The sequence below is a fragment of the Cuculus canorus genome, chromosome 21 (assembly GCF_017976375.1).
Source record: "Cuculus canorus isolate bCucCan1 chromosome 21, bCucCan1.pri, whole genome shotgun sequence".
Classification (NCBI taxonomy): Eukaryota; Metazoa; Chordata; class Aves; order Cuculiformes; family Cuculidae; genus Cuculus; species Cuculus canorus.
In genome coordinates, this window is record NC_071421.1 from 6,603,451 (window position 1) to 6,631,108 (window position 27,658).

General features: G+C 49.8%; 3 protein-coding genes across 5 annotated transcripts; 2 read left to right on the forward strand and 1 right to left on the reverse strand.

Moving 5' to 3' along the window:
* The first annotated feature begins 81 nt into the window (after positions 1 to 81).
* Positions 82 to 11,855, forward strand: LOC104060574 (ATP-dependent RNA helicase DDX19B). Its single transcript, XM_054085905.1, has 12 exons — positions 82 to 217; positions 1,966 to 2,014; positions 2,438 to 2,491; positions 3,319 to 3,454; positions 5,387 to 5,479; positions 6,444 to 6,546; positions 7,333 to 7,447; positions 7,610 to 7,787; positions 8,225 to 8,462; positions 9,903 to 10,065; positions 10,880 to 11,071; positions 11,455 to 11,855. The coding sequence occupies exons 1-12, from the start codon at positions 161 to 163 to the stop codon at positions 11,514 to 11,516; spliced, it is 1,440 nt and encodes a 479-aa protein (XP_053941880.1). The 5' UTR covers positions 82 to 160; the 3' UTR covers positions 11,517 to 11,855.
* A 6,859-nt stretch (positions 11,856 to 18,714) lies between these two features.
* UBXN10 (UBX domain protein 10) lies at positions 18,715 to 21,653 on the reverse strand. 3 transcript variants are annotated; one of them, XM_054085906.1, is made up of 2 exons: positions 21,575 to 21,653; positions 18,715 to 20,142 (listed from the first exon to the last, which is right to left on the reverse strand). In XM_054085906.1, exon 2 carries the CDS (start codon positions 20,039 to 20,041, stop codon positions 19,268 to 19,270), a length of 774 nt encoding a protein of 257 aa, XP_053941881.1. In that variant the 5' UTR covers positions 20,042 to 20,142; positions 21,575 to 21,653; the 3' UTR covers positions 18,715 to 19,267. The 3 variants fall into 3 exon arrangements, with proteins under 3 accessions (XP_053941881.1, XP_053941882.1, XP_053941883.1); XM_054085907.1 differs by having other exon boundaries at positions 18,715 to 20,075; positions 21,575 to 21,647; XM_054085908.1 differs by lacking the exon at positions 21,575 to 21,653 and adding an exon at positions 20,490 to 20,507 and having other exon boundaries at positions 18,715 to 20,075.
* A 4,083-nt stretch (positions 21,654 to 25,736) lies between these two features.
* LOC104060577 (phospholipase A2, membrane associated) lies at positions 25,737 to 27,629 on the forward strand. The gene is made up of 4 exons (XM_009562384.2): positions 25,737 to 25,773; positions 26,269 to 26,413; positions 26,959 to 27,065; positions 27,484 to 27,629. Exons 1-4 carry the CDS (start codon positions 25,737 to 25,739, stop codon positions 27,627 to 27,629), a joined length of 435 nt encoding a protein of 144 aa, XP_009560679.2.
* Positions 27,630 to 27,658: the final 29 nt, after the last annotated feature.

A 27,658-nucleotide genomic window follows, 5' to 3' on the forward strand; every position in this document is an offset into this window, starting at 1 on the left:
GTCCCGGAACGCTCTGCTCGGGGCGCGGTTTGGGGGGGGAGGGGGGAGGAGTGGGGGGTTTGCTTGCAGGGGGCGGGGCGCGCGGCGCACGCGCCCTTCCCGCGCGCGGCGCCATTGCGGCTGCGGAGGAGGAGGGTGAGCCCCGCGCCCCGGCCCGGCCATGGCCACCGACTCCTGGGCCCTGGCCGTGGACGAGCAGGAGGCGGCGGCCGAGTCGGTGAGCGGAGACCGGGGGTGAACCGGGAACCGGAGCCGTGCTGCCACCCCCCTCCTCACCCCCTTCCCCTCCTCACCCCCTCTTCGTCTCGTCCCCTCCCCCCCTTCCTCCTCCTTCTCTTCATCATCACCTCCTCCTTCTCCTCACCCCCTCCCCTCCTCACCTCCCTTCCCTCCTCCTTCTCCTATTCTTTTATCCCCATTCTCTTCTTCGTCCCTCTCCCCTTCTCTTCTTTCTTCCTCCCTCTGTCCTCCACTTCTTCCTCCCTCTTTCCTTCTTCCTTCCTCCCTCTTTCCTTCTTCCTCCCTCTCTCCTCCTCTTCTTCTTCCTCCCTTTCTCCTCCTCTTCTTCTTCCTCCCTCTCTCCTCCTCTTCTTCTTCCTCCCTCTCTCCTCCTCTTCTTCCCTCTCTCCTCTTCTTCCTTCCTCCCTCTCTCCTCCTCTTCTTCCTTCCTCCCTCTCTCCTCCTCTTCTTCCTTCCTCCCTCTCTCCTCCTCTTCTTCCTTCCTCCCTCTCTCCTCCTCTTCTTCCTTCCTCCCTCTCTCCTCCTCTTCTTCCTTACTCCCTCTCTCCTCCTCTTCTTCCTTCCTCCCTCTCTCCTCTTCTTCCTTCCTCCCTCTCTCCTCCTCTTCTTCCTTCCTCCCTCTCTCCTCCTCTTCTTCCTTACTCCCTCTCTCCTCCTCTTCTTCCTTCCTCCCTCTCTCCTCCTCTTCTTCCTTCCTCCCTCTCTCCTCCTCTTCTTCCTTCCTCCCTCTCTCCTCTTCTTCTTGAACTTCCTTACTCCCTCTCTCCTCTTCTTCTTGAACTTCCTTACTCCCTCTCTCCTCCTCTTCTTACTTCCTCCCTCCTCCTCTTCACACACCTCCCTCAAGAAAGCCCTTTTCTCCCCGTTTTCCTTCCTGGCAGAGGGACCTTGTGCTTCTTCGTTGCCTCAGGGCATCCTGGGCCTGGGATTCCCCTTCAGCAGCAAGCCCCCCCTTTCCTTCTTTATTTTAAATTAAATTTCTCTTTTCCTTGCTCATTTTTTGGGTATCAAAAGGCAGGGCAGATCCCTTTACTCACCTCACACCCAGGCACAGCCCTGTGAGCAGCAAGCCCATCGTCTGCATCCAGAGGCCAAACAAATCCCTTTTTCTGCCTTTTTTTGGTGACACGATCTAAATTTGATTGAGATGTTGTGCTTGTCTTTTTCTTTTGAGGCACTTGAGCACTGCATTTTAGCAGGGAGAGCATTAATTCAGCCCCTGGGTGTGTTGGAAGACTCTCAGGGCTCCTCTGCCTGTCGTATTCCTGGTGGTAAAACAAACCCTTAGCAAGGGCAACTCATCCTTGTGTTGGCCAGGACTGCTCTTGCTTCCAGTTTCCATCCCAGAATGTACATTTTGTTCCGTTTGCATGAGCAGAGATGCCAGGACAGGAAACAACCTCATATTGTCATTACAGTGCTAGAAAAAGTGGTCTTCATTCAAAAACTCTGGAAAACTCTTGAGCAACCTGATCCAGAGGGAGGTGTTCCTGCCCATGACAGGGGAGTGGAACTGGATGGCCTCTAAGGTCCCTTCCAACCCAAACCATTCTATGAAATCAAGTTAATTTTGCTGTCTTCATCTCATTTGCCTTCAAGCACGGGGTTTCACTGCGCAGGAATTTCATCAGCCTTGATGAAAGCTCGGATTTTCCTGGCTGTAAGTAAAACACAGGCATGGTTGTCTTCACGTGGCCCTGATGTTGTGTTTTTCCTCACTTACAGCTGAGCAGTTTAAACCTGAAGGATGAAAAACCCAAACCAGATGCCAACGGTGAGTTCTAGCACTGAAATGGACCTAGAAAGGGCATAAGGCATTTCCATTGGGTTGGGAGTATTGCTGCCAAAGTAAATTCCCCTTTAGTCAAGAAATTCCAGAATAGGAAAAAATAAATCTAAGATTAAGCAGCAGCGTGGACTAACTATCTGTCTTATGCACTTGTTCTGCTAAGCTGACTATTTTATCCTATTTTTCTGTGTTCAAGGAGCAAAATCAATTGTTGAGTTGATAAAACTTTAGTTTGGCTGCACAGAGCAAGCCGTAAGTTGGGTTTCCTCTCTGCACCGATAGAACAGGGCCGTTCCCATCAGGAAAATGGGCTGTTTTGTAACTTTTCACACAATAGTCAATGCCTAAGGCTGAGCGGATGTGGACTGACCTCCCATCCCACCCCCAAACCTGTCTGTTTTATTGCAGGTGCTGTCATCAAGGCAGATGACAACGTCGAGAAGACAGAAGATGAGGAGAAGGGTAAGTGCCTTCCAGAAAAATGCTTGGGCAAGGGATGTTGAGAAGAAAATTCACTTTGATTATACTTAAAATGAGCCTGCCTTATGCCCCAGGATGGATGATCCTGTATCCCACCCCAAGGACTTAATTGTAAAACGTGTCTTTCCTTCATTTGGTCCTGTAATAACTTGGGAGGTTCCTGGATTAGGGTGGAGAGAAATAAAGGGATAGCAGTATCCTCAAAGGCAGAACTGGATACAGAAGCAGTTGGATAACCTGGAGCTGGAGTTGCTGTAGCACCCAATGTGTTGCCTGTATGAAATGGCTGTGAAGAAGTGGGCAACAGCTCTGAATCCTTGAGAAAGTAGCATTGGAAAACAGATTTATTAGCAGAATCCCAGAGTGTAGCAGTTTACCTTTCTGATTTGATCTTATTTATCATCAGCCCCTGCTGCTTTTCAGCCCTGGAGTCTTTCAAAGTACCGATTGTCCTCAAACTTGCCTTAAAAAGAAGAAAAACCCTAAAAGGTGTCTGCCCATGTGTCAGATTTAAGGGTTGAAAAGGCTTTTAACCCATCTCACTTTCCAGGTAGATGCAAAGCTATTGTCTCTTAAAAAGAAGAGTTTAGGTCCGCCTTACAACAGTGCTGGCTTAGGTTAAATGGGAATCTCTGGGATATTCTGCCAAGTGTTTCCTTCAGGAAGTTTGAGCTCTTTTATGACATTGCCCCGTAATAGAGAATTCGGTATTTGGATGCATCTCATCCTTTGTCACTAGCTTGGCATCGCAGTGTTTTGGTAGGAGCAACAGGCTGAAATTTATTGGTTTTAACCTCCTTTTCCCCCAGAGGACAGAGCTGCGCAGTCCCTGCTGAACAAGCTGATCCGCAGCAACTTGGTTGACACAACGAATCAAGTGGAGGTGCTGCAGAGGGATCCCACATCGCCACTCTACTCTGTGAAGTCTTTTGAGGAGCTGCGGCTGTAAGTCCTGTTCGATTCCCTGGCTGTGTAGGAGGTAGCACTTAAAAGTGCAGGGGCTTCTGCTTCAAGTCACTGCAAGTTTGTTATTAATTTATCGTATTATTTAAATGCAAGGAGAATTGTTTTATCTCAGTGCCTTGTGAAAGATACCATCTGAAAGGAGCTGATTTTAAATCCAGAGGGAGCACTTCTTTCCATAATAAGCTCTAGCAGTACTATTTGGAATTTTGATGTGTGGTTTTGGTCTTCAAACGCTCCGTGGAGCTTGTGGGTGGTAACCAGATGAGGTAAAGAGAAGAGGGAAGGCTCAGCTGGCACCAGAGTTGTGGGAATTCCAGTGTGAGACCTTTTCTGTAGCAGAGGCAGTGTTGTTTCGACACTGCTTTTCTTGCATATGGCTGGACACCACAAGCTCTGTTTGGGAAATAGGAGATTTGTTTTATTGACAGAGGTAATGAACACAACCGTCTTCTGTTCCTCTTCTCTGAGGGTTATTTGTGATGGTCCAGCAGCAGCAGTGAACAGCACAAAAGGAAAATCTTATCTTTTCCCTGCCAGCCAGAGTGGATTTATGCACTAGAGACACTACAGGCACTGGTGTTCTCTGACCCTTCCTATTGAACACCTTTAAGAGGGCAGCTTTGAAGTGACAGTAGGTGTATTTAAGGCATGATAGATTTATACATGGTTTTGATGTGCTGAAGAGGCTGTCCTGTGTGGATTGTTGGTTGTATTTATGATCCTGAGTTTGTGGCTCTTCCGTAAGCCAGGGAAATCAGAACTGGTGAGACTTCTCACCGTGAAATGTCAGGACGTTGTTTCACTTTGTTAATGTTAGCAGTTGCACATCTACAAAAAAAACTGAGGTTCCGTAGCGCCTGTTCGACTAATTCCAGTCTTTCAAAAGCCAAACAATCCCAGGGAGTTAATGATGGGGGCAGCCAGACTAATTGCATCTTCATTTTGTTATGACTTGGTGTATCCTTGGCAACTGGCGCCGAGCTGGGCTTTGTGTGTCCTTGCTTCTGAGCAGCACAAGGTTGCGTTTTCAAAGAGCTTTTGTTCCAACCACCATCTGAAAGTAATATGTGATCTTTAAAAAGCAAACTGTGCTGAATGGGAGGTTATTAACAGCAAGAAGTGGTGGGCAGGGAACCTGTAACCTGCGCTGGGAGGAAAGCTCTTACTGCTCACAGCACTCCAGTAGCCCTTGGGAGGTCACTGGCACTGCAGCCTGGCTTTTAGGCTGTCCTTAGATCTACACAAGTGTCTGCTCAGCTGAAGAAGCTCCCTTGAGGAGAAGCAGTCAGTGAGCATTTGAGGACGCATGGGGTTGTGACCATAGATCATTCAGTGATCTGAGTTTATCAGTCATTTCTGGTTCCATGCGCTCAGCTGGCTTCACACTGGAGTTGCAGTGTCAGTGTGTGTCACGGAATCTCACAACGTACTGAAATCTTCATAATGATTTCATGCTATGACACTTCATTCTGTTTCCCATGTACTGAGCTCGCTTTGTTCTGTATTTAAGTCTTCAAGGAGTGATAATTTTGGCACCAAGATTAGATATGGCTGAGGAAAAGGGATTGGCCTAAAGTGCAGGATTAATGCTCTCTGCTCTGGGATTCCTGGGATTGTCTGCAAAGCTGCTTTAGAACCAGAAGCCCTGTGCTGTCTTGGAGCTATGACACAGGGTTTTCCATGTAGCTGTGAAAGGCAGGGATGCAGGGTGCCGTAGTGAACCAAATAGGATAGCAAAGCTCCCTTTCCAGACTTTCTGCTGTCACTTGTAGCATCCAGACTCTAATAGTAGTCACCTTACTCGTGCATTTACAGGTCTGGTTGTGGATTTTTTCCCCTCACCTTTTTGTATGCAAATGAAAACCAAATGTACTTTAATAGGTCACCGTATAAAAACTCCTCTGTTTTCAGGAAACCACAGCTCCTGCAAGGAGTCTACGCCATGGGCTTCAACAGACCATCTAAGATACAAGAGAATGCCCTGCCCATGATGCTTGCTGAACCGTATGTGCACATGCTTTTAGTCCCTTCCAGGATAGGAAAAGTGTCCTTTCAGAACTTAAAGGGAGCCTACAGGAAAGCTGGGGAGGTGCTCTTGATCAGGATTGCAAGGGCAGAACAATGAAGAATAGTTTTCATCTGAAAGAGGGGGAATTCAGATGAGGTCTTATGGAGCAATGTTTCCCTGTGAGGGTGGGGAGGCCCTGGCCCAGATTACCCAGAGAAGTGGTGGCTGCCCCACCTCTGGAGGGGTTCAAGACCAGGTTGGATGGGGCTTTGAGTACCCTGATAGAGTGAGAGAGGTGTCCCTGCCCATGGCAGGAGGTGGAACTGAATGGGCTTTGAGGTCCCTTCCAACCCAAACTATTCTGTGATTCTATGATGTGAAGAATTTAGCTATAACTGAGCTGTGGAGGGAGGATGGTGATATGGTGAAGGCTTCCTATGCCACAGTGCTTATATGATCACAACCTATGTGACGGCAGCCCCGGATTTCTCCTTTTCCGAGGTCTGGTGCTGAACATGTAGTGCTGCAATGTTCAGCTGAGGTCAATCCAATTTTCCTAATTGGAGTAGGGGAGAAATAATAATAAGGCTGCTGTGGAACACAGCTCCAGAAATCCTGGGAGGGTGGGTGTAGTTGTGGGTCTGCATGGCTGGTTTTCCCCTGACCTGAAATGTGTGAAGTATTAAAACACTTGGGAAAGATGTGCAAAATGGAAAAGTAGTGACAGATAATTGCACTTTTCCTTCCCAATCTCTGTAATCAAGAGGTGCTGAAAGAGTTGATAGAGGACAGAAACTTAACTTCTGCCCCATGGAGCGTAGCTGGTCAAGTTAGGCACCAGTCCAGAGCAGTGGTAAATCTAAAAGGTAGCAAAATGCATTTTCTTTATCATTCATCCCCGCGACTATGTTGTCTGGGTAGTTCCTCCGGTTGCGCTCATGTTTGCTGTATGTTCTGCAGCCCACAGAATTTGATTGCACAATCTCAGTCGGGTACTGGCAAGACAGCTGCCTTTGTCCTGGCCATGCTCAGTCGCGTTGAACCTGGAAACAAGTATCCACAGGTAACGTTTCTGGGATATGACTGTTTGTGGGAGAGTTACTCAAGGTGCAGGGCCACCAGGTGAAGAGGTTGGGCTTCTCTTGACACCTTTGGCAGTAAATTCATAGCTTGATAAAGCCATATCTGTAGTGATTAAGGGTTTCTTCGGTGATTGGCGGAATCTATCAAAATGCCTTTAATGCCAGAGATGTGGGTTTTGCCCACAACTCATTCCTATCAGCCCCTGCCTTGCGTCACTCAGGACACTGTTGCTCTGTGAGGAGTTAAATTGGGGGGATGTCATTCTGGGAGAGATTAAATCAGAGAAATATTGTGGACTGAAGGGGGTGAAGTGGGATTTGGGATGGAAGAGAAGATATCTGTGACAACAGAGCAGGCAACACCTGGAAAGGGTCTTTTTTAACCCAATTTTCTTATCAGATAGTTGAGCGCTTTTACCAAGTCTAGAGTTCTGTCCTTAAAATATACTGTTCTTATCACTTAGTCTGGGTGTAGGCATTAGGTTTTTGTGTCACTGCTGTCCAGACGTGTCCCCTAGCGGAGTATCTGTGCTCTGAGGGCTGAGGTGCAGGACTGAAATCAGCCCATAGTGAGGTCACTATGTCTCTTGTCACTGCCCTGGTTTCAGAATGCAGAGCTAATGGGCTTCCCAAAGCGGTTCAGTTGCTTGCCTCTTCCTCTCCAGGAAAGTAATAATCCTTCAGTAATAAGGATTTTTAAAAGCAAGTGTGATAGCATTGCCCGGGATGTTGGTCGTCTCAAATATGTTATCCTTCTGTCTTTCCAGTGTCTGTGCCTTTCCCCAACGTATGAGCTGGCACTTCAAACAGGAAAAGTGATTGAACAGATGGGAAAGTTTTATCCAGAGCTGAAACTTGCGTATGCTGTCCGAGGCAACAAATGTAAGTAAGGAGAAATGCTACCAACATGAGATAAATGAGTCAGTGGTGTTCTTCAGGAACAATAGAGCAGTCAGATGATGAAATAGGCTCGTTCAGGGAGAGGCAGAGTGCTTCTTTGCCTGCCCAGCCGCCTTATGAAAGCCTTTCTTTCTGTCTCGGCAGTGGAGAGAGGGCAGAAGATCTCCGAGCAGATTGTAATTGGCACACCTGGCACTGTGCTGGACTGGTGTTCCAAACTGAAGTTTATAGATCCCAAGAAAATCAAAGTATTCGTCTTAGATGAGGCTGATGTGATGATAGCGACCCAGGGCCATCAGGACCAGAGCATTCGCATTCAGAGGTGAGGAGTTGGTGGATGTTGTGAGGTGATGGTTTTTTCTTTCCATTGTAGCAGTTTTCTAATGTAGGGAGAGCAAGGCTGGATTCTTGTCTGGTGTCTTCATCGATAAGCAACAAGATGATGATGATCTATTTAGCTCTGATCAAGGGGGTTAATAAAGGCAGTGTGCCAGGGGGTGACGAGCAGGTTCATTTTATTACAGAATAAAAGCCTGTCCCTGGAGCAGGTTTTATTCATTTTTAAGAATGCCAAGTCTGGATGCCATTGGTTCCTAGGGGGAGGATCAGGTGTTGGTACGATTAGCATTCATCTCTCCAGCTGCTGAAATAAATGGTTCTGAGGTTGTTGATCTGCATTGTCTGTGGCATTAATCCCATCAGGGTATCGAGGGTGGCAGTGTTGCGTGGGGATGCTCCCCATTTTCCTTTCTCTTGCAGAATGCTCCCCAGGGACTGCCAGATGCTTCTGTTTTCTGCCACTTTTGAGGATTCTGTGTGGAAGTTTGCTCAAAAAGTTGTTCCTGACCCAAATGTTATCAAACTGAAGCGAGAGGAGGAGACACTGGACACTATTAAGCAGTATTACGTTCTGTGCAATAACAGAGATGAGAAGTTCCAGGCGCTCTGCAATATCTATGGTGCCATCACCATTGCCCAGGCCATGATCTTCTGCCATGTGAGTCCTTCCGGAAGAACGTTAGTCCTAGCAACCCCATTAGCATTTGTTAGTGCTAAAATCCTGGCCAGGCAGGCTTTCCAGAAACGTAGGAAGGACAGGGATCTGTCGGAGTGATTCCAGAGGAGGCCATGAGAATGATCCAAGGGCTGGAGCACCTTCTGTACGAGGACAGGCTGAGAGAGTTGGGGTCGTTCATCCTGGAGAAGAAAAGGCTCCAGGGAGACTTTAGTGCAGCTTCGAGTACTGAGAAGGGCTCCAGGAAAGCTGGGGAGGGGCTCTTGATCAGTGCATGCAGGGATAGGATGAGGGGGATGGTTTTCAACTGAAAGAGGGGAGATTGAGATGAGATTTTAGGGAGAAATATTTTCCTGTGAGGGTGGGGAGGCCCTGGCTCAGGTTGCCCAGAGCAGTGGTGGCTGCCCCATCCCTGGAGGGGTTCAAGGCCAGGTTGGATGGGGCTTGGAGCTCCTGATCCACTGAGAGGTGTCCCTGCCCATAAGTGGTTTGGAACTGAATGGACTTTGAGGTCCCTTCCAACCCAAACTATTCTGTGATTCTGCTTTGAGCCAGATCTTGAGTGCCACAATACCACTTGTTAGTTTGATTCTCTGAGTTTTTCTGTCCAAGAGAACACAACAATTACTTTTATTCTTGAATTCCTCTGAAGCAATGATCAGAGCAATGCACAGCTTTCCAAAACAAATTATTATTCAGAATTACTGAGAAAACCGAAGACGTTCCAGCTGAGATTGGAAAATGGATAAAAATAGGGCAGAATGAAGGATGAAGACGTCTTGTAGTTCTGCAGCTGATAGGTAGCTTTCCCTGGCACTCCCGGTTCCCTTGGGTAGTTGGTGATGCATGTCTGGGGTCTCCCTGGGAATCGTACGGAGGCTTCTTTTTATTTCTAGAAGCCAAACCCTAGTGCTGACAGCACCAGAACAGCCAGATAAAGTGAGCTCAGACAAGGTGAAACCTGTGTTTTAGGGTCTGCTTTTGAGCCGTCTCAAGAGGTAATAATATCAGATGTAATTGCTGCTCAGAAAACCATCATAATTGGAAGCTCATTCCAGATGCTTAAAGCCTCTGTTGGATTTCACAGCTACATTCAGCTCAAACCCTGACATTTTCCAAGCTGGGAAGTTTTGGTTTCTTGATTTAGCATCCACGTGTAACCCCTCACATAGTGAAAACTGAGGAGCAGAGCAAGGAAACACTTACTTTCCTTAAACAAGGGTTCCTTTAGTGGCAGATCTACACTTTCCTATTCCTGATGGGAGAGCTGGGAGCACAGTTTGTGATGGAACAGGGGTGGGCGCAGCACTGAAGCTGTTTCCTAGAAAACCAGAGCAGCTACAGAGCTCTCAGTTGACCCCAGAGAGGTTTGTTCCCACTTTAAAACATCCTCCGAAAGATGGGCCTGGCTTTGTGTTTCAGACTCGGAAGACGGCCGGCTGGCTGGCGGCTGAGCTCTCCAAGGAGGGCCATCAGGTGGCATTGCTGAGCGGGGAAATGATGGTGGAGCAGAGAGCTGCTGTGATCGAGCGCTTCCGAGAGGGCAAGGAGAAGGTGCTGGTGACAACCAACGTCTGTGCCAGAGGTAGGGATGGTGGACCTGGGGCAGAAGCGGTGCTTCCTATGATAATGTGTAGTTGGCCAGCTTCCAGAAAGGATCCACGTCCTTGGGTGCTCCAATCAGGACAAATTAGGATCCTTAAAGTAATTCCTGGACTTGCTTTATGATTGGACTCGATGATCTTAAAGGTCTTTTCCAATCTAAATGATTCCGTGACCGTGTCTCTGCGTATAAAGTTGCCTGTGGGCAAACACAGGGCTCCTTGTAAGCTTCCTGCAGCTTGAGATGGAAAAGTCCATCCTGTGGGAATGTTATCTTCCTGGTGCCGAGCCTGGCTTGTCTGGCTGACCCTCGGGGTTTGAAATAAACACATTGTGAAATACGGAAATCTGAAAAGTCCTGAGCTCCAGTAGGAATTTGTGTTGCAATTTGATATCCTAGGACAGTTAAGACCACATAGTTCTTGGGGAAAAACAAGAGGCCTTTACGGAGAGGAGGAGGGAGTTTCTGAAATAACATCACTGCTGGCTACAGCTGAGCAGCTCCGACTGTTTTTCTTCTTGCTGTTGTAGTGGGCTTCTCTGCAGTAACAGCTAAATAGTTTCTAGTTCAAAGTATGCCATAAGGATACTGTGGAAAAAATCTTTTTTGGAGTTTGGGACTGGCTATTAACTCCTCTCTCAGCGTGGCCACGGCTCTCTGAAAGCTGTGGAAAATCCTTCTGTTGGGAAACCTGTGTGTGGGGACCAAACTGCCTGTGAGCCAGGCCAGAGGGGCCTGTTCATTCTGCAGAGGGTCTTAAATGTCCTTGTGTAATCGGATCCTTTCTTTTCATCAGGGATTGACGTCGAGCAGGTCTCTGTTGTTATCAATTTCGATCTCCCTGTGGATAAAGATGGAAATCCAGATAACGAGACCTATCTGCACCGAATCGGGCGTACAGGTCGCTTCGGCAAGCGTGGACTGGCTATCAACATGGTGGACAGCAAGCACAGCATGAATATTCTCAACAGAATCCAGGAGCATTTCAGTATGTACCGTCAGGCTTTCTTCTTCCTCTAAAATTAGGTGTCATTCCTGCAGGATTTTGCCTGGCTGGATTCTGAGGAGATCCATGTAGAGACCTAAACTGGCAGCAGAGAGCACATCAAGTGCAGTTTGTGTAATGTTGCATAGGGTTCGGAACTGCTGCGTATGAGGGGAGCAGGAATCAGTCATGGTGTTTGCTGGCCACCTGGATAGTTCTTAATATGGATATTCCAGAGGTGGGCAACATTCCAGTACTGGGATGAGCTGTGGTGTTGTTTTAAAACCTGACTGAATGTTTCATGGATAAACCTGAACTCCTCAAAAAGCAGCTTTCCCTTCTCTGCTCTGTATTATGAAATCTGACTCATTCTTTCTCTTTCCCAGACAAAAAGATAAACAAATTGGATACAGACGACTTGGATGAAATTGAGAAGATTGCAAACTGAAGCCCAGCTGCTGGAACTGGTGCGGACCCTGCTGTGGAAGCTCTCCCACTACAATTGGATCAGCGTTCGGATTGGCACGCCTCTCAGCTCGTCCCGAAAAGGACTCTTTAAAGCATGAGTACACAAAAATTACCTCATTTTAACAATCGCAGTTGGACTTCAAATTGTGCAACTTTGGGGAGGAAGAGGAAATGTTTACAGAAGCTTTTAACATTTCTTAGTTTAGCCTTAAAATGGGGAAGATCTTTTCAATTGTAAGAAATACACTTGCCAAAAAAAGGGCAGTATGTGATTAAGCTAAAACAAATCTTTTAAAATATAAAGCTTTATGGCCTTTAATTGGAATCAAATTCAGCATTAAGCTGATCAGTTCAAATTCAACAAACAGATAATGGATATGAGTAAGGAAATAACAAACACAAAACCACCCAAAGGAGGCAGCTGGGTTTTGGCTGAAAACTCAACTTGTACAGAATAGGATGTCATTCCCTTTGACGCTCCCCTGAGTTCTTTAAAACTCATTTCTGGCTTCCTGATGGAGTGGCCCTGCTTTTTCTTACCTAAATTCCCCTAAGGATAGCTCCCTTTTGCAAACAGAGGTGCCGTGTGGCTTCTGCTGGGCAGTGTTTTCTTTTTGTCCTTGATTTGTTAGAACGGCCACTCTCTGTAAAGCAGGGCAGCGGGAATGGTGCTTAACTCAGATGCTTTTGATTCACTTCAAAACCTTGAGATGAACTTCAAAGCCAAGGGGTAGGGTGGGTGGGTGGGTGGGTGGGGAAGGAGGGGTGGGATGAAGGGAGCTGTGCTAATTACTTTTCTGAATCAGTTCCCCTCTGCAGAAAGCCGAGGTCTGTCAGAGTGGGAGGCGGTTCAGTGATGAGTGGAAGAGTTGTTCAATCACCGTTAGGCAGTCAGTGCCAGTTCTAAATGCTGCTGTGAAGCTCTGCACGAGTAATGTACAGAACCGCTGCGCTTCACGGATCAGTTCTAGAAAAAGGAAAAAAAGAAACATAAAAATCATACTAGCTTGTATTGACCAAAAGAAGTAATCCCTTTAGACACCAAATTTACCCGTTCCAGTGTGTTTCAGTCCCAGAGTTTTGAGTTAAATTGCTCAGCCAAACCGCCGACAGAAAGCGCTCCACTGTCACAGTGCTTGTGGCGCAGAACAGTCCCGGATCCTTCAGCCCGGAAGGAGGGATTCGCAACTTCTGCCCTCGAGCTTTTTGTTCAATCGGGACCATTCTGGTGCGCAAAGCCTGGGGGTTGCTCCCCCAGCCCGGTTTCCAGGAGGAGGCGGCTCTGGAGCTAGAACGGAGGGTGCACAGCTCTTTTTGGGGGAAAGGAGACATGCGTGAGCAGCCATCGGTGCAGGAATCACTTCAAAACTAATGTACAAATTGTAAATTTACCTAGGAATTATCTTTGCAATTTTGGCCATCATATTCTGTTCAAAGACAGGAACATGGATCCTTTTACCGAGTAAAAAAAGGCTCATGTAAAATGTACCTAAAATTTTAGGAAATTGTGCACCCTTTTATCAATTTGTATAAAGGCTTTAGTGAGAAAAACACAAACAAACTGTTAAATTTAAACTTTTTTGTATTCTGGGGTGTATCTATTTTTATTCTGTTGGAAACCTATTTAAAGTGGCAGGTGAGTGAGTGCTTGCGTGGCGAGTGGAAGAGTTGTTCAATCACCTACTTTAACAGTACAGCTGAGTGACGGCAGAGTCGGGGTGAGTTGTCGTGGACGCTGCTGCTGCTCCTGTGTGCTCTTTCTAATGTACTTTTAATTGGAATAAAGAACACCTACTGAACCGCGCTTCCGCTCGTGGCTTGCTCAAAAGCTTTTTGTGGTGTTTAAAAGCTTCAGGTAAGGATTTAATGCTGAATTTCTGAAATTCCTCAAGGCTTCCTGTAAGGAAACTCTTGAAATGATGCGTCCCCACCAGACTCTGGAAGGGAAGGAGAACTTGGGGAGAAAAGGACTTCCCTTGTCCAGATTCAAGACTTGTTGTGGTTTTTAGAAAAGGAAATAACTAGAATGCCCATCTTTAGAGATGCTGTAGCCTGGGTGAGTTTGTTTATCAGCTTCATCAGACAGAGATATTAATAGAACCACAGAATCACCAGGTTGGAAAAGACCTCTTGGGTCATCGAGTCCAACCATCCCTATCTGCCACTAAACCATGTTCCTGCACCATCGTCTACCTGTCTGTTAAACCCCTCCAGGGATGGTGACTCCACCCCCTCCCTGGGCAGCTGTTCCAGTGCCCAATGAGCCTTTCTGTGAAAAATTTTTTCCTGATGTCCAGTCATACCCTCCCCTGGTGCAGCTTGAGGCCATTCCCCCTTGTCCTGTCCCCTGTCACTTGGGAGAAGAGCCCAGCTCCCTCCTCTCCACAACCTCCTTTCAGGTAGTTGTAGAGAGCAATAAGGTCTCCCCTCAGCCTCCTCTTCTCCAGGCTAAACGCCCCCAGGTCCTTCAGCCGCTCCTCGTAAGACTTGTTCTCCTGACATGACATATGGAAAAAGAGTAATGGTTTTCTCTGGTCCCTTTTCTGTGTGAAGCGTTATTGCCACCAATTGCATACTCTTTCGGGCTTGGGTTAATCCCCTGACTCCACCCACCATGGGGGTGTCCTCTAATTTCCAATTCGGGGGCCAATCCTTCTCAGGGATAACTGTAACATCTGCTCCGGTATCGATCAAAAAGGGGATACTAATAGTGGTGCTGTCTAAAGTAGTATAAAGAGAACAGATTCCCCACACCAGAGGCAGATTGTCACACCTTGCAGCAAGGGCCACCCTGGGGTCTCACCCCCATGGGGTGGTCCCTGCTGTCCCCGAGGTAGGGACAGATTCGGTGGGACTACCGATTGAGTTATAAAGGTGGTCTCTTCTTGAGAGAGCAGCGGATTCGAGAGCACCCGTCCCCATCCAGGGTTGGCATAGTTGGGCCGCCCCGTGTTCCAGGTGGGAGAGGGCTGTGTGCAGCCCGGGTACCCTCTTCCCCTCCCGTTTCCCTGGGTCTTGAGTCTACATTCTTTAGCAATATGCCCTATCTTTTTACAAATCCAACACGGTCCTTTGGGTCGGTTTTGACGCAGGGGGAATGCTATTGGCAGATTACCCGACTGAGGGCAGTTTGCTATAACGTGGCCCGCCTGGCCGCACTTAAAACATACCATTACATTTGCTATTGTGGCACAGACAGCTGCCTGAATTGGGGCGAAATGTTATTCTTTCGTGACATGCTTAATCACGTCCGCAATGCTTGATCCCCCTGGCAGTGATCGTAAGATTTCTTTGATTGCCGAATTACACTGCTGGCGCAGGCATTCTGCCACGACTGGGCTTTTTGCTTCCGCAGGCAGGGTCAAGGAATCGACCGCTGCTTGGAGACAGTCTACACATTGCGTGAAGCTCTCACTTTCATTTTGCTTTATAGTGGATCACGGTGATGGTTTGGTAATAACTCTAGAGGCCATATGGATAGCTTCTCTGGTCGCCCGAGTAGTTGTCATAACTTCATGGGCCCGCAGGCCCTGGGCTTGTGCCTGGGGGGTGACCATTGTTGGGTCTGTACCCATCAGCTGTTGCAGGCTAGAGCTGTGTAGTGGGCGATCCGCCCCAGTTACTTGGGATAGTTGCCTCGTGCAATTGTCCTCCCATTCTTGTTTGAGAACAATCATCCCTGCCCCATCAAAGATCAATCTACAAGTTTGTTTTATGTCGAACGGGAGCATGTCGTCTCCCCTGAAAACACCATCTATAAGGGTGGAGACCATGGCTGAATTATGTCCTTTGTCGGCAATTGCTTTAACAATCATTTGTATATCTTTAGGGTTTATTGGGGAGTGGACTCTTTGTCCCCCGTCCGTCACCCGGACCGGGAACACCAGCGGGGTCGATGGGGCCCAATCGGCACACACAATCTTTATTTTTCACCAATCCATGAGAGGAACCTTTCCTTCTCGTGGTCGCTGTTTATTTTGGATGATGATATTTTGGCTTTTGATATTATCTACCTTCGTAGACGGTAGATAATTATACTAATTCAAACCCTGCTTAATAATTCTTCTTCATGGGTTTTGTCCCCAAACGGGAAACACTGGACTTCATGTGCATTCGGTGAAAAACCTGAGGAAGTCCAGACAGCTGCGGTTCCACGTTTATCTGTACCTGGGAGAGGGAAAGCGAGATCTGATGTCAGTTGTCAGCAGCCCCACCCCACCAGTCCATGGACAGCTCTCAAGTGTTAATGGACACGGGAAAGACCCGGAGAGATTGAAGCCCCCCAGAGGAAATAAAAGGATGAAAGGGGCGCATGTGAAAGAAGCACAGACCCATCCTTCCTGAGTGGAGACAGGGAGAACAAACCCTGCTCCTGCTCCCCTTTCTCCACGAATGCTGGATCCAACAGCCCAGTGCCACACGGAGGGCCATGAAGAAAGGGCAGCAGGGATTCCATGCACATAGGTCCGCCCTCTCCCACAGGAGCATTTTGTTCTTCCCCGCCCTGATGCTGCCGGCATTTGAATCCGTCACAAGCCACTCATCCCACCTGATGCCTGATCCGCAGCCAGAACTCGACTGACTCGTTACTTCCGGATCGCAATGTTGGGCTCCGGCCCCGCCCACTTCCGGGCGGGCCGTTCCCTCCCTCTCGCCTCGCCCCGCCTTCTACTGGGGGAGGTGTTCGCCTTATAAAGGCATGTCTTCAGATGAACGCTCTGATTGGCTCTCCGCCCCTCACTCGCGCTCCGCCCCCCTTTTCGGTCTCCTCTATCCCGCTTCTCCTCCTCCTCGTTCTCCTCCCCTTCACACTTACCTGCACCAGGTAGTCCCCACACCTCCTCCCTGTTCCCGCCGGAGGTATTCTCTTTGTCGTTCGGCGCCATCTTGGGGCGCGTAGGGCGGTGGTTTCGCCCAAACTTTTTCAGACTGTGTTCTCTCAGCAGCGCCCCTGGCCTCCTCGGCCAACCCTCCCCAGAAGGATTTTGCTCTTTCCTGTCCCTCTGTAAATGGGTCGGGGCTCAGGGATTGAGGGAGCGTGTCGCCTTCCTGTGAATCTTTTGACGCTGCACAATCCCCAATGTCTGGGGGGTGCAGAGTCTGCGTGGCTGCCCCGACTCCCAGTTGTGGGGTGGCCAGCAAACAATCTTTTGCTGCCTTCCAGGTCTCCTGCTCTTGTATAGCCTTACACAGGGCCTGTACCACTTTTCCCCATGACTTAAGGTTCTTCCTGCAACCCGAGGACATAGTCTCCTCAGCTAATGCCTTAGTGCATTTATCCCACACTTCTGGGTGGAGAATATCCACCGGCTGGTCAATGACCTCAATTTGTAAAAGCCTCGCAACAGCGAGAGTAAAATCTTTAGGCTTACAATCAATACCCCACTGCCTATGTAACTGCGATACGACCTTCACAAGGGCTTCCATCTTCCTTGTGGATCCGGGAGCATCCTCCCGCTGGGCTGGTCCAGCCGCTCCGGCTGTTGTTCACCCATCAAGGCGATATCCCGATTCCCGACACCCCATCCAGGGATTCGACTCCCCAGTCCCGGTTCCCGGGTTTCAGCACCACTTGTTGCCACTCAGCCTCCTCTTTTCCAGGCTAAACACCCCCAGGTCCTCCAGCCCCTCACCAGCTTCGTTGCTCTTCTCTGGACACGCTCCAGAGCCTCAACATCCTTCTTGTGGTGAGGGGTCCAGAATTGAGGAACATCCTCCAGCACAAGCAGTGCTGGCCTCTGCCATCCCAGCTACTCTTGGTTGAAACACTGGCTCCTCCACGCTCTCTGAGCTGTGTGGTGGTGGTCGCATCTCTGGTTGTTGGCAGTCACTGCTCTGAAGTGCTTCCTGCTCCACTACAAGCTCGTGTTTAACACAGGATGGAGACACAGGCTCAGGGAAGATGGATACAGGATAACGTGGAGGGCAGCTGGCCACCCAAAGTCTGACCTGGATGGTCCTTGAGGTATTCACCACCAGATCGAGGGTGTTCTGTGTGTGAGAGGAGAGGTGATGGCTCAGCCTCCAGCTCACAGAAACCACTTTACGGTCATGTTTCAGCCTAAAAGGTTTTATTGATTGTACCACACAGTATGAAAGCACTCTGCAACTTGGAAGGCACACAGCATACAGAAAACCAGAGAGGAATCAACCACTTAACACTGAATGAAACACAAAACGGTGCCGGTTTGTGGAACAAAGTGAAACACTTGCTTCCAAGGAGGTTTGATTAAAAGCACCCAGATGTTTCAGTATCTTGGTGTCCCTGAACTCACTGGGATGCAGTTACCCTCGCCTGCAGTGGGAGGTAGATTGAAATATTGCCTTTGAAGAATTTGCATTAGAAACCTGGAAGATATGTTGCCGCTCGTGCGGTGTGGCAGCCAATCTCAGGGACGACACAACGGCCAACCCAAGGCCGCTCGGGCCATCAGCTCATGGACACTAATGTGGTGGATGGCAAATGGCGTTTATTAGCTCGTAACAGAGTGTTATATAGTCTTGGGTTTAAAACATCATTTCCGTCTGCTTACATTATAACCTAAACACTATTGGTCATCTTGGGCTAAACTTGGCTAGATACTATTGGTCATTCAGAGAGGGGTCTTATCTTTCCGTTACAGCGCGATATTTTCCGACTGCCAGGCCCTAGCTACCCACAAAGACACAGGGGTTTCTTAGCACAAGCACATTGTTGTTCATCTAAAGCCCACCCACCACTTACCCTACCAGCTTTTTTTGTGATGGTTTAGTGAATATGGCCCACAGCCAAATCCAATTAATGTATCTTTATTTAACAATTCCCAAAGCAGCACATGCTTGCTTGGATTAACTCTGTGTAAAGGAGTTAAATGGAAGTGGCTTGTGGCATCCTGTTAACTCTTCATTTGTGCTTCCCTATGGATCACATGAGCCGAGTGAGAGCGGGAACACTGGCTAGAAAATCCTGCTGCTCACCAATACAGACTTGCCTGTACACAGGGAGAGGTTCACTTGGGGGGTTTTGCAGAGCGAGCTCAAATATGTTGATGGAGCGAGAACAGTGTTGGGAGAAGGACACTGTTACGCTCGACAGAACAAAACCATGCGATGAGAAAGCAAGAATGCAGTACACACAACAAAGTGCATAGACGGTGCTTAAATAAATGTTTTAAATGTGTAACCGTTAGCTTTTAGAATGAGAAAGTTATCGCTTATTGTGAAGCTTGCCTTGCCTGCTGATAGTAGTGGGAAAGTTGTTAGCAGTAAATAGGCATATGATAAGGGCATCATCTGTTAGGTGATTGATTTATAGGTATATTAACAATTGTGATTAGTTTTAGAGTTATTACATGATTTGTGTCGAGAAGAATATAAAAGGAGTTTGGCTGTCTCACTCTGCGTTCTAAAATGAGTCTGTGCAATTTCAAGATGCAACAATTCACACTTGGAAACCTTGGTCTTCAACAAAGGAGATCGGCAATTTCAATCCACAAAAAGGCTGAAGGCGGGTGGCACACAGGAAACCATTTGAGATGGCACAGGCAAACACAGATGCTGTTTCTGTCCAAGGAACACACATGCGGAACAGTGATCAACACACGGACACAAGTCTGCTTCCCAGGTAATTCCTGGAAGATGGCAAAATGAAGAAGTTGGCCAAGGAAACCTCAGAATTTCAGTTTTTCAGAAGAAGCAATGCATCCCACTCAGCAGAAACAACCAGTGTGGCGTGGCAGCGTCTCTGTGTGCCTAAAGATCCACATCACGCTGCTCCTGTCGGATACAGAGCACGGACTTGTGGAGAATCCCACACTCGTGAAGGGACTTCGTAAGGTCAGAGAAATTCCTCCGGGGCACCTCCATTGTCTCAATGCTGCAGCATCTGTACTCAGCAGACAATTTCTGTTCTGCTACGGCCAGGACCACCTGGAGAGTGTCTGTGGGCTTGAAGTGATGCTGAAACCTCCGACCAGAAGGAGACCGGACAGCAAGCAGCAATTCTGACTCTTCCTTTGGAGCCTCTTCCAAACTTAAAGTCAGCATTGAAGGGCTTTCTTGTCTCATTTTCCTTTCTTGCTTCTCTGGAGGACACGGCATGTGTGAGCTGCCTTCATCGGGGATGTGGGTTTCTGAAACAATGCTGGCAGATCCCTGTTCTCCAGGAAGAGTTGTGATTTTCCGAGCATCTTCCTGACCCTCGCTCACTCTCAACCGGTCAATCTGTTCAGCCACCCCCTCCGCAGCACTGCTGTGGCTGATGGAGGGGAGCACCCTGTACTTGTTCAGGGAAGAGATGGTCCTCAAAGGAACTCGCTGCAGGAGTTCCAGGATTTCCTCAGGAGACATATGGCTGGTTGGGAATGCTGGTTTTGTGGATGATGCTCTCTGGCTGTTCACTAACCCACGAAGAGGGGCTGGTGGCAGGGTAGGTGGCACTCTGCAAGGACAGGCTTCCACACCTGGAGAGTAATCACAGCGTGGCCTCCTGCGTCCCTTGGCGGATTTTGGCCGGGTGGCATGCATGGCAAGGGCGGTTTTCTATGAGAAAGCAGCTGCGCTGGAAGAGAAAGCACAGTGAGGTGGTGCTGAGTTCAGAGGAGCCACTGTGGTCATTGCTTCCTGGCCTGTGGACAGAGGAAAAAGTTAGAGGGATTGGCCAGAACGCTTCCAGAGAGCCTGATCTCCCTGCAGCTCCTATTTCTGTGCTGCATGTCAGCCAATAAGAGCAATAAATCTGGTGTATCCCAGGTAGGCAGGCAGCAATCCTGCTGTTCAGCAACAGTGGAGTCAGAGATCGTGGGATGTGAGCATTTATAGGGTCTGACTTTGTCAGGGACTGTTTAAAGCTGTCCCATGACATCAAAAAGTTGTGCCTTTCCCAACTTAAAGATGGAAAAAGCAGGCACGTTTTTTTTTTTCTGAAGGTAAAACTCAGTGGAAACAGGAGATGAGTGAACCTCAAAGCACAGACCTGGCCTTTACGCTGTTCCTACAGTGAAAGGAATGTTCCCATTGTGGATTTTTGGGTAACACTGACTGCACTTCACTTTTCAAATTTCTTCAGAAGTTCAATGTTTTTCTGGAGCCCCATCTACCTAACCCAGCCCCACAAGCCAAGCCCCAGCTCCCTAACCCAGCCCCACAGCCTCAGACCCAGGCCCCTAACCCAGCCCCACAAGCCAAGCCCTAGCTCTCTAACCCAGCCCCACAGCTGGGCCCCAGTCCTCTAACCCAGCCCCACAGCTGGGCCCAGTCCTCTAACCCAGCCCCACAGCCTCAGACCCAGGGCCCTAACCCAGCCCCACAGCCAGTCCCCAGGCCCCTAACCCAGCCCCACAAGCCAAGCCCCAGCTCCCTAACCCAGCCCCACAGCCTCAAGCCCAGGGCCCTAACCCAGCCCCACAGCCAGTCCCCAGGCCCCTAACCCAGCCCCACAAGCCAAGCCCCAGCTCCCTAACCCAGCCCCACAGCCTCAAGCCCAGGCCCCTAACCCAGCCCCACAGCTGGGCCCCAGGCCCCTAACCCAGCCCCACAAGCCAAGCCCCAGCTCCCTAACCCAGCCCCACAGCTGGGCCCCAGTCCTCTAACCCAGCCCCACAGCCGGTCCCCAGGCCCCTAACCCAGCCCCACAAGCCAAGCCCCAGCTCCCTAACCCAGCCCCACAGCTGGGCCCCAGTCCTCTAACCCAGCCCCACAGCCGGTCCCCAGGCCCCTAACCCAGCCCCACAGCCTCAGACCCAGGGCCCTAACCCAGCCCCACAGCTGGGCCCCAGGCCCCTAACCCAGCCCCACAGCTGGGCCCCAGCTCCCTAACCCAGCCCCACAGCCTCAGGCCCAGGCCCCTAACCCAGCCCCACAGCCTCAGGCCCAGGCCCCTAACCCAGCCCCACAGCTGGGCCCCAGCTCCCTACTCCAGCCCCAGAGCCGGGCCCCAGGCCCCTAAACCGGCCCCACAGCCCAGCCTGGCTCCCTAACATGGCCCCACAGCCGGGTCCCAGCCCCTTAACCCATCGACGGGGACGGGGACGGTCCCCTCCATCCTCGGCCACTCCTCACCTCCGCCCGCTCCCGCCGTTAAACGGCGCCGCGTTGCCACGGCGACCGCGCCACTTCCGGTCGCGAGGCAGGGCCCGCCCCGCAACCACCGAGACTTGCGGCCGGAGCGCCTCCTGCCCCTCTGTCCCTCCTCCTTTGCCGGGGTCCTCCTGGCGCCATGGCTGGGAAGCGGGACTGGCTGGGCTGGTAACAGGAGTGGTTTTACAGTCTCCCGGGGCCTAATGCAGCTCCTCCGGGGGGGCTGAGCTGCCTCCATGCCGCGAGGCCTGCGGACCCGAGCTGTGTGCACTGATGGGGGAACCCAGCCGCCCAGCCCCACAGACCCGGAGCCCCTTTGCTTTCTGCCATCACAGTTCTTTTCCTGGTGGGAACACAGACCCCGAGTCCCTTTTCCTTGTGAAAACACAGGCCCTGAGCCCTTTTGCTATGTTTGACCAGACCATGAGCCCTTTTCCATGTGGGAACACAGACCCCAAGTCCCTTTTCCTTGTGAAAACACAGACCCTGAGTCTCTTTTCCTTGAGGGATCACAGACTCTTGAGTCTCTTTTCCTTGCGGGAACACAGACCCTGAGCCCCTTTTCCTTGCAGGAACACAGACCCTGAGCCCCTTTTCCTTGTGGGATCACAGACTCTGAGCCTCTTTTCCTTGTGGGATCGCAGACCCTGAGCTTCTTTTCCTTGTGGGATCACAGACCCTGAGCCTCTTTTCCTTGCAGGAGCATAGACCGTGAGCCCCTTTTCCTTGTGGGAACACAGACCCTGTGTTGGGAAATGGTTAAGTGAAAAAGGACATGAGAATGTTGAAAAATGGATTGAGGAATGGTTAAGTGAACAAGGACATGATTTAACAGAAAAGCTTTGTGAGACACGTATTGTGTAAGTGGAAACCTTGTTAAACTCTGAGTGTGGATATGGACTAAAAGAACAAGAAGGCATGCAAGGAGGAATCTCTAAGAAGAAACTTCTGAAGGACAAGCGAATCTTTCCCAAGGGAACAGGATGGAACACCGAGCCCAACTGCAACTGTAATTGTAACTGCAAGAAGATAAACGGAACTCGAAGTAGCAACATAGTAATAATGAATTAACAAAGGACAATGAATCAATAGAGAACGAATAGTTTTAAGTAACTAATCATGTATAAGGTGTAACAAATTATAAAGCACAAAGCATCTTTTGAATGTTAGGGTATATAATCCGGGCTGATTTTAAATAAAGTCGAAGCTTGCTTTATCACTCATATTGAGTCGTCCGCTTGCTTCCCTCGCCCGTCGCAACCCTGAGCCTCTTTTCCTTGTGGGATCGCAGACCCTGAGCCTCTTTTCCTTGTGGGATCACAGACCCTGAGCCTCTTTTCCTTGCAGGAGCATAGACCGTGAGCCCCTTTTCCTTGTGGGAACACAGACCCTGAGCCCCTTTTCCTTGTGGGATTGCAGACCCTGCACCCCTTTTCCTTGCAGGAACATAGACCCTGAGTCCCTTTTTCCTTGTGGGATCACAGACTCTTGAGTCTCTTTTCCTTGTGGGAACACAGACCCTGAGCCCCTTTTCCTTGCAGGAACACAGACCCTGAGCCTCTTTTCCTTGTGGGATCACAGACCCTGAGCCTCTTTTCCTTGCAGGAACACAGACCCTGAGTCCCTTTTCCTTGTGGGATTGCAGACCCTGAGCCCCTTTTCTGTGTGGGAATGCAACACATGCCTCTGGCCTTCCCACCCCCCCCCCCCCCCCCCCCAATCCCTTCTTAATCCTTCCTTGAGTTAACCAGGTGCCTCTAACAGCCACTCGCTGAAGCAGAAAGAAGCAATGAATAACCATCGATAACCTATCTCCCACCAGATCAGGGCTGGGGTGGAGATCAAGGTGCACCAGCACACTGGGAATGTCAGAAAATCGTGGCATATCAGCTCATCCCATCCACTGGAGACACGCATCCAGCAGATCAAAGCACAGGCAGGCTGAAGTTTCAGTTTAGCCCTGAACAAACAGCTCATAGAATGACAGAATGCCCGGTTGAAAGGGACCTCAAGGATCCTGGTCCAGCCTTTTTCGGTGATGGATAGTTGAAATGAGATGGCCCAGCACCCTGTCACGCTGAGCCTTAAAAGTGTCCAGAATCTACCACTTCCCTGGGGAGATGATTCCGATGTTTAATTGTTCTCATGGTGAAACATTTTATTCTGGAATCCAACTGGATTCTCTCCAGGAACAACTTAGAATCATAGAATCACCAGGCTGGAAAAGACCTCTTGGATCAGCGAGTCCAACCATTCCTAACTGCCACTAAACCATGTCCCTGAGCATCTTGTCTACCCATCTTTTAAATACCTCCGGGGATGGTGGCTCAACCCCCTCCCTGGGCAGCTGTTCCAGTGCCCGATGACCCTTTCTATGAAAAAAACTTATTCCCATTACCTCTTGTCTTTTCCATGTGACTCCTTGTAAAAAAAGCAGTCTCCATTCTCCTGGTAGACACCGTTTATGTACTATATCCAGAAGTACTATGTACCTTTATGTGCTATGTACAGATGTGCGGGTTGATATCCCTCTTGATTTGCTCCATCAGAAGGCCACAAAGTCCCTATTTCTAATGGGATCATAACTTCCACAGGTGATTTTTCAGCCCTTGGGTTTGTGGCTCGATCAAAGAGAAGGTTTAGCTTCACATGCTCGCTCTCCCAAGATTCTCTGCAGGGAGAGAGGGCTTAGAATGAAGGGATTTGGTTAAAGCCACCCAAGTCTGCATGATCCCAGCCCTCTGCTCTCCCTTTAGGCCCTCAAATGGTGCTTTTCACACAGTTTTAGCCAAACTCCAACAAAAAAACCAGGGAGATCATGGAAGCATAGAATCATGGAATGGTTTGGGTTGGAGGGGGCCCTAAAACCCATCCAATTCCAACCCTCATGCCATGGGAATTCCCTTCCTTAGCTGTGTGGTTAATTGCTGAGGGTGGAGCCCCCCCACCTGACTCCCTGCATTTCTGTCCCTGTTTGCTTTCAGCCTCATGGCTTCACAGGAGAGATAGCAGCTTTTGTTTCTTATCTCCTTCAGCTTTCTGCCTGCCTTGTGCCTTTGTATCCCATCTCAGTTATGGTGATTAAATAAACTGTATTCAAAATGCATCCCGAATCGGGATTCCGTGGCATTTCCAGCCTTCTCTGCTCATAATTTAGTTTCACAGACCCCTTCCCCAGCACTCCTGGGATCTCCCCACGCCCTTAGGGCAGGACAGAAAAACTTCAGACCCACAAAATGAGACCACAGTGTTCAGCATCCCTCCCTTTACCACCCCTTGCTGTTTGTCGTGCTGGATTTGGATGTAGACATGGATTTGGGAGGACAGCCTTAAAGCAGAAGACCCAAAAGAAGCCATCTGTGAGGCTGCAGGGTGTGAGATGTCAAAACCAATGATACAGAGGCTGAAGTGTCTCCTCTGCAGCTGGAACAAGGACACCAGCTCTGCACCTCCTGGGTGTAAATCCCTTTGGTCCTGTCTCTCCAGCCACCAAATCCCATGGCTTTTAAAACCACAGCCAAGCTCTTGATTGGCTTCATCCAGAAGCTGCATCTGCCTGAGATGGAGATAGCTTCATGCCCAGCTGATGAGAAGAAGCAAGATGTCAGTGGGAGCATCACAGCGGACACACTACCAGCACATGACTGTGGGGAAATTCATATTGGATAAAGGATGGGATCCTTCTCCTTTGCCGAGGGGCCATCGGCAAGACCTGCTCTGCAATGAATAGCACCGTCAGTGCAGATAGAGGAGGGGTTGGACCTCATGTCTATATAAACCAAACCCACTGAGCCAGCAGTCTCGGACCTGTGAAACCAAGGCGAGGTAAGGAAAGCGGGGATTTATTGCCCTCTTGTTTCATCAGCCAGCTTGGAGGGCGGTGGGGGAGGCTGCGGACAGCGAGCCCTGGGCAGGACAATTGCTGTGTACCTGTACGCACCCTTGCCAAGCGCTGCATCTCAAAAACAGAGCCTAAAGACCACATTGGGCATCAGTGGTGTGTGCTTGGGCATGGGAATACCTTCACCACGGTGACAGACATCACACCTGACTGGTGCCCTTGGCGTGGGAGCAGCATTCATCCTGCCTGAGGTGCTGCTCATCACCCACCATTGCCATTTCCTCCCCCAGGACCAGCCTGAGGATGAAGAATCTCCTCTTTGCCGTGCTCTTGGCTTGTGGTAAGTGCTCGTTTCCCTGAGACGGGCTGGGATCTTGTCTGCCTGGCAAAAGAAAAGACATAAAACCCCAGAGCTTTTGTGCCCAGTTCAGGTTTTTGTTTGAATTTTGCAGTTTCTCTCCCATGCTTTGTGTAGCGCTGCTGTAGTCCAGGAGGTCTTTGTGATGGTGAGGCTTTGGGATGCTCAGATCCATATTTATTTTATGAGGTCCTGGAGCCTGTTGTGCCAAGCGCAAGGCTGCTGCTGGCAATGTGGCATTGCTGATTGCAGGATGCTTGGGTGGAGCAATAATGTCTTCTGCCAGACCAAATCAGGCAGCTGCAGGAACCATCCTGAGGAGGTTTTGGGAGGCTTCTCATGGTTCACATGCCTGAAAGCATGTATTTCCAGCAAGGCGAGACTTTTTTAATTCCTCTGACCAGTGTGATGTGTGGGAAACATTGCCTACCTCCTTGCTCTGCACTAGCACGAGCCCATCCCTCTGCCCCTCTGCAGGGCTGCTGCCAGCTCGCGGCAGCGTTTTGGAGCTGGAGCGGATGATCAAGTCAACCACGGGGAAAAGCGCCCTGCTCTCCTACAGCTGGTATGGGTGTTTCTGTGGCATCGGTGGCAAAGGGACCCCAGTGGACTCCACAGACCAGTGAGTACCTGGTAAAGCATTGTCACTCGCTGCCCTGGCGCAAGATGCACGGAGATCCCTAAAAATCTTCCTTGCTGGCAGCCTGCTGGGACTGACGTGCTCCAAGAGGGGCTTTTGCACTGTTCACCAGCCACATCTTCATAGAATCATACAATCATAGAATAGTTTGGGTTGGAAGGAACCTTAAAGATCACCTAGTTCCAACCCTCCTGCCATGGGCAGGGACACCTCCCACTGGATCAGGCTGCCCAAGGCCCATCCAACCTGGCCTTGAACATCTCCAGGGATGGGGCAGCCACAGCTTCGCTGGGCAACCTATTGTAGTGTCTCACCACTCTCATGGTGAAGAAATTCTTCCTCATATCAAGTCTAAATCTGCCCCTCTCCAGTTTATACCCATTCCCCCTTGTATCCCCACAAGCCTTTATGAATAGGCTGCTGCCTCATCGTCCCCTCACCTTAAATTTGAGGCTGAACCTTCCTTTCCCTTCCAAGCATGGATGGGAGGGCCTGGGGAGCAGCAGACTCAGGTGGTGTCCCTGCAGGTGCTGCCGTGCCCATGACTGCTGCTACAGGAAGCTGAGAGAGAACAACTGCCGGCCCCTGATAACCCCCTACGACTTTGCCATTGCCGGTGGAGACATCATCTGCAGTAAGTACCACCAAGTGGGACATCCCACGGAGGTGGGGAACCAGCACCACTCTCCACGACACTCCAGTCCTACAGGAGGATGAAACCTACATCCCCCTAGGGTGAAACCAGTGGGTCAGGTGCATATGGGAGGATGCAGCATCCGGTAAATGAACAGGCTTTGCAAGGGATGCTGGCAGGGTGGGGAAGATGAACACTGCAGTGTCTTAGCATCCTGATCTAGTGGAAAGTGTCCCTGCCCATGGCAGGGGGGTTGGAACTGAATGAGCTTTCAGATTCCTTCCAACCCAACCCATTCCATGATTCTATGAGTCTTCCTGCACTTCCCTCAGGCAGCTCTGAGTGTTGGTGGGCCTCCAAGGGGACTCCATCACTGGAAAAGATGGAACTCTGCAGAGCTCAGTGTTTTTCCCCACAGGTAACGAGCAGAGCTGGTGCAAGAGAGAGACCTGCGTCTGCGATAGGGCGGTGGCTTCGTGCTTCGCCAGAGCTTTGCCATCCTACAATGAATCCTACCGCTTCTATTTCAAGCTGAAATGCCGAGGCAGTAAGCTCCAGTGCTGAGGAGAAGGAATCTGCACCCGAGTTTGTGG

Excerpts from the sequence above, each read along its gene's own strand:
- LOC104060577 (XM_009562384.2), top strand. The coding sequence starts at position 25,737 with ATGAAGAATCTCCTCTTTGCCGTGCTCTTGGCTTGTG. Across the intron at positions 26,414-26,958 it reads CCAGTGGACTCCACAGACCA|GTGCTGCCGTGCCCATGACT; the intron begins GTGAGTACCTGG and ends GTGTCCCTGCAG. Across the intron at positions 27,066-27,483 it reads CGGTGGAGACATCATCTGCA|GTAACGAGCAGAGCTGGTGC; the intron begins GTAAGTACCACC and ends TTTTCCCCACAG.
- UBXN10 (XM_054085906.1), bottom strand. The coding sequence starts at position 20,041 with ATGCATGCCACCCGGCCAAAATCCGCCAAGGGACGCAGGAGGCCACGC.
- LOC104060574 (XM_054085905.1), top strand. The coding sequence starts at position 161 with ATGGCCACCGACTCCTGGGCCCTGGCCGTGGACGAGCAGGAGGCGGCG. Across the intron at positions 5,480-6,443 it reads CCCATGATGCTTGCTGAACC|CCCACAGAATTTGATTGCAC; the intron begins GTATGTGCACAT and ends TATGTTCTGCAG. Across the intron at positions 6,547-7,332 it reads CTGGAAACAAGTATCCACAG|TGTCTGTGCCTTTCCCCAAC; the intron begins GTAACGTTTCTG and ends CTGTCTTTCCAG.